Consider the following 10,726-nt stretch of genomic DNA (forward strand, 5'->3'; position numbering starts at 1 on the left):
CAACGATAGCAAACATCCTCAAATAAGCAGACCCACCACACACACTACAGTAAATCAAGAAGGGGAAAGGTGAAGATGCAAAACTTAGATGCAATGCCCAACTTGTCTACAGAAACTAATGAAGCGTAAAAGCAAGTGATCTCAACAAAATTAAGCACCAACCACCAACGACCTATCTTTAAACGAAGATAATCTTATTGGATGAACAAGCTAAACAAGGAAGAAAATGAATGAGGGATATCAAATGAGATCCTGACTAAAGATACGCCTTAACCACCAAAAATTAAACACATAAACCTTATTTCTCCACCCAATAAAGCCTAAGAAACTGCTTCAAGGATGGAAGGGAATTGGGTGGGGAAGTGAAAGCAAGCTTATAAGTAATAGCACCAACCAACTCCATAAAACATATTTAAACCCCTTGCCAACTGCATATTTTGTTTGGAAAAATTATTTGACCTCATGAAGTAAGCCGCAAGATGAAGAAGAAACATCAAGTAACAAGCCTTTCATTCGCCACTACAAATCTTTAAGCCTATCATTCTTGATTATCCCTTTACAAACTCCAAAAAAAATGGACGTAGATTTGTATGAAGTGTAGTGACTTTGGTCTCATATGACTGAGAAATCCCATCCTCCACTCATTTCATTCAGTGCTGCGGTAAGGCAAGGTGCGGCCTACAACAAAGGAAGGGGGACAGCTTGCTTGCTGTAGCCCTTTCTCCATAAAACATACTTCTCCTCCATACTTAATTTTCTATCTATAAGTAGTGTACAGGTCTATAATAATATTTATTTGTAATCTAAGAACACTCTAAAAACTTTGAAAATTTCCTTTTCAAGCATAAGAAAGACTAAGTAAGCTACGCCCTCCGTTTTGAGGAATCAGACTTTTTCCAAATACCTAGCATCATCTCCATCTTTTCTACAGCGAGTACTAACTAACTATGCAAGATTATAAGGATTAGAAGTCTTGCTTCCAAAGAATCTGTACTTCCAACCAAAGAACATCCTCCAAACCCAAAGAAGTGACAGCAGGGTTAAGATCAGATTTATCAACAATCTGATCCTCCAGGAGAAAAAGATACTCTCACAAATGTCTAATCCTCCCAGCAAACTTGCGCAATTGATAGCTAATTACAATTTCTTACGAGGTGAAAGCAGTAACCCTTATCCCGCTCCCCCTCCAAGTCTACAACCATCAAGAACATCAGAAACAGCACAAAATAAACTTTCATTCAAGATTTAAACAGTATCAATCTTGTTCCTTCATCTACAAAAAAGTTAATTTGTAGCTGAACAGAAATAGTTTCCTACTCCTATTCCTCAATAGCAGAGAGATTACTCAACAATTCAATCAAACCCAATCATATTTTAATAAGTTTCATGATTAAAAAACATCAGAAACAGCATCACAACATCTTTTGATAAAAGGTTTGACATCATTCCTGTTTCTTTATTAACAAAAGGATTATTTGTAGAAACGTACAACATAAGCCTACTAGACTCCGACTAATTCGGAAACAAACCGGGGGAAGCTCACCAAACAGCCGCTTACCAACTAATCCAAGTACCAATTGGTAATTCAGTACTAACAAAGTAGCAATTGATAAACACATTCACAAAGTATGAAGTCAACCAACCATTAAAAACTGCACAAAATTAAAGCAAAACAGATTTATGATCATAATTTCTCGTTGTCCAAATTTACATACAACAAGGGTTAATTTAAATCTTTCTTGCTTAATCACAGCAAGATCCAACAACAAAAGGCAAAAAAAAAACCATTAAAATTAACCCCAAAACAAAACAAACCCACAAATTAAAACCCTCAAATCGAAGAAACAGAAGACCTAATATCATCATTAATCACCCTAACCTGATCATCTTCAACATGATTGACGCAATCTAATCCACACCCACATTGCGGGCACTCCTCGAAATTATCAATAGGGAAATTAGCAGAAGCAATTCCAACAGAAAACTCAAGTTCATCATCAGCCCTTCTAACTTCAACAATATTCAACCAAACGAAGAAAACCTTAACACTAACCCCAGTAAGTTTAGTAAGCTTGTTTTTTGAGATAAACCCACTAATTGTAGGCTTATATTTCAGCTGATAAGACCCTTCTAATGAAAAACTACAACTCCCATTTAAAAACGCCTTGAAACTTCCTGTTTTTTCGTTCAATTCATACCCTAAAGCACCTTTTGGAAGAATACCCATTGGAAAATTGAAGGTTTCCAAGGCTTCGTAGGCTGATAGATTGTCATTAATGGCGGCAACGGCGGTGATGAGTGAGACAAGGAAGAGGAGGATTGAAGAAGAAGATGCCATTGTTATTGTGAAATGAGGAAGAAGTTGTGAATTTTGATTTGGTACTATAGAAGTTTTAGTATTTTGGGGTGTTAATTTTGTCTTTAGTTGGAAATTTGATGCAACATATGGCTAAATTGATGTGCCAAAAGATGCAATAATATTGGTCTAAAATATTGGTGGAAATTTTGATAATTGACGTGTTTAATTGAGAGATTTTATTTGAAGGGGTAGTAACAGCTAAGCGAAGTTCTAGTCTCTCCTAATTAATTATGGGTTTGAAAATTAGGTTGAAATTATCGATTATGAAAGATGATAAATGATTTTGTTGCTCTTATCAAAAAATAAAAAACTGATCTTGTTGCCATATTGGTAAAATATTAAGGAGTAATAAGAATTATTTCGAATCTAAAATATTGTTTAGCTATAAGAGCATGTCGCCATCTAATGGCTGGTAACGAGTTACTTGAGATATTCTTCTTTTTTAGTTGACACCGTTTGACTTTTACCACGAGTCATTTACATTATTTACAAACTACACTTTGACTTTGTTTTGTGTTTATTGCTATGATAAAACATACTCATGTCAGATCTTATTTGAACCATCTCAATATATATTTTATACCAAATACATGATAGTTAGAAGTTTCCACTTTTCTTTTTCAAAAAAAGAAGTTTCCACTTTTCACTTTGAATAATGTAGCTAAAATGACAAATTTGCTTGGTGAGCTATTATGGCTGACAATAACTTGGTAAAAGGAGGAAACATCTTGGTAATCAACCCTTTATATAACAAGCTACTCCTTATTAGCTAAACTATTGGGATTCAAACTAATAATGAAAAGTAGCTTACATCTCATGTGACATGACAAGATAATTAAAATTTAACCTGCAATTAGAGATGCTCTTATACTCTGTTCGTCTTTTATTACTTGCTTTATAATACTTTTTTTATGATTTTAACATATATATCTTTGATAAACCAATTCTCATGTATCTCACAATTGTCTCACACCCAAAGTTTAAAGACCACAAAGTAAAGGAGAATCAACATTTATTCTCAAAGCTTTTTTGTTCCCCTTGTACTCAAGTAACTAGATCAATTTATTCCATCATTCCTCCATCTCCATCACACTCAATGACTCATGTATAGCACAAGTTCAAATACTACCTCCGTTACATATTATTTGCAACGATTAGACATTTTCCCTCTCTACTTTATGTCAAATCGTTGCAAATAATGTGTAACAGAGGTAAAATATAATACTTAGTATTCAACATTGAACCACTAATCTCACAAACTAAAAATTTGATTGAAGGGAGGGGTAGAAGTGTAGAACTTAAAGTTTCTACATAATTTTGAACTATTGTCCTACATACTACGTATAAGGATAAATGGATAACATAACACATATCTTGAACCTCATGATTCATGTCATCAATTCACATGTTGTAGAACTTGCGGAAATTCCCACGTGAAACACGCCTTCGCATTAAAGTTAGCAACAACTTTAAATCTAGTTCGTACTCACGGCATACTAGATGACGGAATACTAAACAATAATAGAGCAAGTCGATCAATCGATCTTGAGATGGTATCACAAGTTCGTAGTAATTCTTCTAAATACTCCGTAATAAGAGCTTCAATCGAAAAGTCATCACATTTATCTCACAATAAGTTATTGTGACACTATATAATTATACGAAATATTTCCTAATTGTAACATATCGATCAAGAAGTTGTGTGGTATTAGGTCTTCCCTGGAAGATCTATGATTTGATAGCAGAGAGGGGTGTAGCTTGGAACCCGCCATGCCTTCAAGAGCACCTCCCTGGATTCCGGGGATGCTTACTAGGAGGAGTCTCTGGCATGGTTTTCTTAGTCGAGTCTGATGGTTTAACCCGGCGGATCATCGATAATGCTATTATACTATATGACTTGGAACTTTTCTAATAGGGCTTCAAATAATCGTGTTCATTTACCATTTTATTTATCAACTTTTTGAAAGATAAAATAAAGTACATACCAAACATGTAAATGTATCTCATAAAGGAAAACAATGCTTCATCCCTTTACATATCATTTGTTATTACAAATCCTAAAAAAAGAACTTTTTGCATCATCAAAGAAAGTCTAACTTACTTTATCAAAAAAGAAATTAGGGAATCATTCATCATATATAATTATGATTATTAAAAATGTTCTTTATAACTAGAATAAGTGGAAAGTTAATCCAAATATCCAATACATTTCTTATTATTCTCCTTACATTTTTAATCTAATACTAGTACATAAAATAAACTAACTTACCCTACAAAACAGCAAGATTAGCATCATCACAATCAAACCCACATCCGCAAGACGGCGACTCCTCGAAACCTTCGAGGGGGAAGTTCGCGGAGGCGATACCGACGGAGAACTGAAGCTCACCGTTTTTCTTATCGACTTCGACGATACTCAGCCATAGAAGCAACACCTTAACACTAATACCCTTGAGGTGTGTAAGACGGTCTTTCGAGATAACCCCGGTGATGGTTGATTTGTATTCGAGATCATATCCTTCAATGGTGAACTTACATGTTTGAGGCAAATAGGCCTTGAACTCCCCCGTTTCGGGGTTGAGCTCGTAGCCGGTTACTCCATTAGGGAGTAGACCGACCGGGAAGTCGTAGCTCTCTAAGACTTCGTAGGCGGTTGGTTTGGCGGTGGCGACGACGGAGAGTGAGATGAGGAAGAGGAGGAGAAGGGGTGTTGTGGTGGTTGATGAAGACATTGCTAAGGATGGGTAAGTGAGTTGAGTTTGTGTGACAAAATGAAAAGTTTGGATGGATTGGAGTATTTATATTTGGTGGGATAAGGGATATTTGACACGTGTCTGATTATTTATGAATAGGTAGTTGATTAACGTGGACATAAGTGAATTTCACTCGAGCTCCACGAGGGGAGTAATCAGGGATAAATGACTGAATTACCCAGCTTACTATTCGTCAACAATGTCTTTGATTAATCTACCCTTGTAGAATAGTCATACCCTATTACAGAGTACAAAGTATTCACCATTGCACAAGGGTAAAATTGACTGCTTGGCTTGGTGGATGACAATTGACAACACAAGTCATCAGCGCCACAACCAAGGTGGAGTCCGTCCAAAAGAGGCTGATAGAGCGTACCACCAAACGCAAGACCAATCAGATATTGATCGAGTGGTTAGCCAAGACATGATTACATGTCTTTGCTCAACGATACACAAAAATGGAACCCATATCGGTAACTACTTGGCTTGTTGGCGCTACATATAAACACGCCACTTACTAGTAGCCACTGGCCACCACCAAAGCCAATTAGCTTTGTGAATGAGCACAAGTCTGAGTCACTAATAAAATAAAAAAAAAAAAAAACCAATAGTCTCAATACCAAGGTGAAGCTCAACCAATTATGCCCTGGCCATCAGTCCAGCAACAATATTTCACTGCCAAAGAAATAGTTTCTAATAAAAGCGGCAAACATGACGTTTGTCCTCCCTAGAATCTACTTACCTTGGTTGATCTATTAATGATCATACAAATCATGTGCAGGATGATCATTTGCAAGATATAGGTGATCAAACCATGTTGGATCATAATACATTAGACATGGCAGTCGATGATACTACAGCACTCTCAAACAAAAAGAAGAGCTAGAAGTTGATGACAGAGCTGCCAACAATTCTAGAATATATGAGAAAGATAGTTTGTATAAATACAAAATTATGTAATAACAAACTTCCCTAGATTCCAGGAAGTTAGTTATAGCAAGAAGTTTTTGTAATAAGCAAGTATTTAAGTAGCTTCTTCGTTTCAGACTTTCAGTGTACATTCATTCATACAATTTTTTTTTTAAAAAAAAAAAAAAAAAAAAAAAAAAAGAGGAGCATTCTCTCCAATTTGTTCTGTATTCTATTGTCAACTATTCAATGATCCTAATTAGAAAAGATAACATGATGTCATGGTCTAAAGACAAGAACCATCAATGGCAGCATTGTTAACATGTTTATTTGTAAAATGTCCCATTCTAGCACTGTTATGTTCAGCTTAGGCAAAGAAATAACTATACATTCATGAAAGGTTTAAGTTTCAAATACACCAAATTTTCCCAAACTTCTACTAAATACACCACCAATTTAATATTCTACATGTCTCCATTCCTAACAAAGTCATATACATGGATAAGTAAGCTTTCATTAACCATTATGAACAACCTTCTACTAATTAAGCTTATGATGTACAGTCATGTATTGCTCATATCTAGCCAAAAAAAAAAAAAAAGGACTGTTTATATATACTGTCACCATGAAAAAACATTCATGCTCCAAAAAGCTCTCAGCTAGCCTGAATTTTAACAGGGTAATGCTCTTTCATTTATATTTATGATGCCCTTTACTAGTTTACGTTGACCAATTTTACAGCATGACATTCCATTAACTTAACCGGCCATTCCCCCTTCCCTCTTGCATTATCCCATCTAATATATAGTCAAACCCTAACCTTGTTACCAAAAACTCCCATTTTCTCTGTATATAAGGAGATAACAAAAGGTTCAAGGAGTTTACCAAATAACTACCAACAAAAAAAAAATGACATGAATCAAAAACAAAGACTTCCCTCTAAAAAATCAAAACATTGCTGCACTGATGCTAAATAACTTAGCATAATCTAGCTGACTAGCTTCATAGTGCCAAGACTGCCAAGTGCCAACTATACGTAACAATAAATTGGTTGCAAAAGATTGAAGATCAAACTAAGTAAGAACAACCATTTCTGATTTATGCTTTAAATAATGTGTTCATCGTGACCAAAATTAAAATTTGACAAAGAATGATCATAACGCTAAATTGTAGTTAGCCAGGGAAAAATTAGATGACAAGATCAATGAGATAAGTACAAGATCTTGGAGCATGAAGCTAGCATTCTTTAAACAGTATGACTCATGGGGTTGGAAATGAGAAGGATGATGAGCCAAATTTAGAAAACTAATGATGAGCACACCTTAAAAGGAGGCAAAAAATCAGGGGAACAAACAATTGTCAAATGAAAAAGAAGTACCTTTTGAAGTTAAAGATCATAAATAAATCTCACTATTCTTTCAATGAATAAAATACAACATCAAAATGTAGGTATCGAAAACTACATACAGGATAAAATATCAAACATGATTTTACAAACAATAATATGTTTATTGGATCTGCATATATAGTTAGCAATGAACAACTATCAGGAAACAAGAACAATAAACACCTCCTCAAAATAAAGCAATTGGCTACTTACAGGTCTACGTCAAATCAGCTAACCTCCCTTAGCCTTTTTATCAACGCGTCCAGAGACTTCCTTTTGGGATTCGGCTTAGCTCCCCTGGTGGCGAAGAAGCTTCTATCTGATGGATCCCTTAGTTTCTCAGAAATGGTTACAACTTTCCTGTAGTCCAAAGCATTGTAAGTTTTTTCCCTGATAACAGGATTTAGGAAGTTCTCTGGGTTATTGCTTAAAAGCAAATTAACCAGCTGCCTCGACTCAGCTAGGCCTAATTTTAGCTCATTTGCTTCAGCTTCGGAGAGAATAGATCCCTGACTTTCTGCAAATGACTCTAATAACTGAATATCAATGTCGAGCCCTGTAATTGCATTAACATTAAACCTCTTCACTAAATCTCCCATCAAAGCACCGATAATCTTTCCAGATATGTGAGACATTACATCCTGCAGAACCCTCTTAAGAACTTGTGGGGGTAATATCTGCTGAGCAGTCGAAACCAGAGTCTCCAGGAATATTATAACCTCATTCACATACTCATTACCGCCCTGAAGAGGCTCGTCACCCAGCCAATTAACATTTTCCATCAGTGACATAAAACCATCTATCTTAACCTTAATCATCCCAGCAAGCATTTCTTCTGCTGCATCACGAGACTTCTTTAATGGGAACAGCCTCTTTCCCCTATCTGCCATTCTCAAAGGTATGCCCGAGAGCTGAGCAGCATGCTTAAAGAAGAAATCACAGGCTCGCTCAAACACTGCCATATTCGCAGCAACTTGCATAGCTTGCGAAACACCAAACACAGAAGTCTTAATTAACTTAACTAGAGCCTCATCAAGGACCTCACTCAACAATCTATCCAAATACTTCTTAACCACATCATAAGAATCCAACTGCCCACCATATGACATAAAACTCACAGAATCCTCAATAAACGACCTCACAATTCTACAACAATCAGGCACAGTAGTCGAAAAAGGAGCCACATAAGGAAAAGCCGGGGTAATATCTGAAGTCTGCAATTGAAAAGCTAACACATTCATAGAATACTCATACTCTTTCTTCATCAACATTTGCTCAAACTTATCAGCATTAACCGCATCAGTAATCTGCTTACGACAATCCGATAACAGCAATTCATGATACTTATCCCTATGCTTACTCAACACATCAAGCAAAGCATCAACCGGATACCCAAACCTCCTCAACGAAACCCCAAGCAAACTCACATAATCCTTGATCAACAACAAATGATTCGCGGTCTGCATTCGCGAAAACTGATCCTCTAACACAGAACACATCTTACTAATAGCCAATTCCCACAAATTCTCAACCTCCCATTTCGTAATCAACCCCCCACCAGTCCTCAATACCCTATCCTCAACAATGAAAAACCCAGCAATTTGCGCAAAAAAAGTTTGATGTGACTCTAAAAACGGTGTCATAGAAGATACCTGGAAATCAGAAGTCAATTGCAACTTTCGAGTTTCGAAATAATAATGCTTAAACCGATCCTCAGCTCCCAACGATTGATGAATATGAAACGCCCTATACAACGGCGTAAGATCAAACCCTAGACTCCCTCCATTGACATTCCCACCCCCATTTTCTCTCTTTAACTCAAGATCCAGTCCATCATCTTCTTCCTCCAACGCATAAACACAATCCCTAACACTCAACCTCGACTGCTCCTCCGCTTGTCGCTGCTTCATCCTCAACTCCTCCTCCCTTTGCCGAGCCGAAGACGCTTGTCCAATCGCAAACTGCCCTAAATTCCTACTCACAGCTCGAATCTCAACAAGCCAATCCCCAAATTCCTTATTCGCTTTCTTCTCAACATAAACCCTAACTGCCGGAATATGCTTCTCCAGCATCCTCTTCAATGTCGAAGATGGCGCAATCTTCAGCAAATTCCTCTCAATCTGATCAACACATCGTAGCGCCAAATACAACTGATCATTCTCAATATGCGCGTTACTCCTTGCACAAAGCTCGACAATCTCAACGCAGATCTTCACCGACCCCAAACACATCAACAGATTATTGTTAATATTCCGAGCTTCGATGAAAGCATCGAGAGAGCTCAACAATGGCTGCGCAACTGACTGAAGATGAGCATTCGACAACGAAAGTGACGATTTCAGATCATCGACATCGGAGAGAAGTGAGCGAAGATCATCGACTGCTAGGATGAAGTCTTGGTAGTGAGCTTTGCAGACTTCTTCGATCTCCGATTCCTTGGAACGAGTGAAGGCTTTGAGGTTGTGGAGGAGGAAGTCGGGTTTTCCGGCGGCGAAAGCTTTTCTGACGAAGGGAGAGAGGTCTTCGCCGTTGCAGATGGCGGAGGAGAGGAGGAGTTGGTCTTGTTTATCGGCGCCGGAGGAGTTTTCGCCGCCGTCTGCCGGAGATATTCTCCGGCGACTTTTTGTTGACTGCATTAGAGAGAGAGGGGGAGGAGAGGGAAAGTGGGTTGAAGGAGGAGAGAGAAAGTAGAGATGGCGGAGATTTAGGAGGGAGGAGAGAGAAAGTGGGTGATTTGGACAGAGGTTGAAGGGTGTGAAATGACGGGAATACCCTGGGAGCCGTAAAGGTTTCAAAAACACACCTACTGGAGCCGATCTAAAACCAACTCGGAAAAATATTTGATCCAGATTTTGACTTATTAAACATGTAGTAATAAATTAGTATGAGTATAACTCAACTGTAAAAATTGACTCGAACTAATTCGACAACTCAACTTTAAAAATTGGCCCAAATCAATTCGACCTCGTCGAATTCAATCAGATTGGGAGGGAGGGGCGAGGTGAGGGGTAGTTTGGGGATTTTGGAGGTGATGGATTTTGACAAGGTGGAAAGTTGGGGAATGTGGTGTGAGATGATGGAGAGAGAGCGTTGACGTTAAGGATTAGGCGTGTTGCGGTTTTGTTGGACCGATTTCTTTATTATCAACCTTGTAATTGCTTGTTTGATTCAAAGGTTTTGTTGTAATAATACATGGAGTAGTTGATATTGTTAATGATTAAAATGATTTGTATCTTGTTGTTTCATCAAAAAAAAATCTATTACTCGTACATCTAGGCCCTGTTTAGTAGTGGTGTTTGAGGTAGTGGTTAGTGTTTT

At 37.4% G+C, this 10,726-nt stretch overlaps 3 protein-coding genes across 3 annotated transcripts; all 3 read right to left on the minus strand.

Moving 5' to 3' along the window:
* Positions 1–1,662: 1,662 nt before the first annotated feature.
* On the minus strand, positions 1,663–2,544 carry LOC110727918. The gene has a single exon (XM_021907514.1). The coding sequence runs from the start codon at positions 2,336–2,338 to the stop codon at positions 1,832–1,834; it is 507 nt and encodes a 168-aa protein (XP_021763206.1). The 5' UTR covers positions 2,339–2,544; the 3' UTR covers positions 1,663–1,831.
* A 2,085-nt stretch (positions 2,545–4,629) lies between these two features.
* LOC110727639 lies at positions 4,630–5,091 on the minus strand. Its single transcript, XM_021907217.1, has one exon. The coding sequence runs from the start codon at positions 5,089–5,091 to the stop codon at positions 4,630–4,632; it is 462 nt and encodes a 153-aa protein (XP_021762909.1).
* A 2,309-nt stretch (positions 5,092–7,400) lies between these two features.
* Positions 7,401–10,133, minus strand: LOC110727919 (exocyst complex component SEC15B-like). Its single transcript, XM_021907515.1, has one exon. It carries the CDS (start codon positions 10,042–10,044, stop codon positions 7,636–7,638), a length of 2,409 nt encoding a protein of 802 aa, XP_021763207.1. The 5' UTR covers positions 10,045–10,133; the 3' UTR covers positions 7,401–7,635.
* Between the last annotated feature and the right edge of the window lie 593 nt (positions 10,134–10,726).

This window comes from Chenopodium quinoa, unplaced genomic scaffold (assembly GCF_001683475.1).
Source record: "Chenopodium quinoa cultivar QQ74 unplaced genomic scaffold, ASM168347v1, whole genome shotgun sequence".
NCBI classification, from domain to species: domain Eukaryota; kingdom Viridiplantae; phylum Streptophyta; class Magnoliopsida; order Caryophyllales; family Amaranthaceae; genus Chenopodium; species Chenopodium quinoa.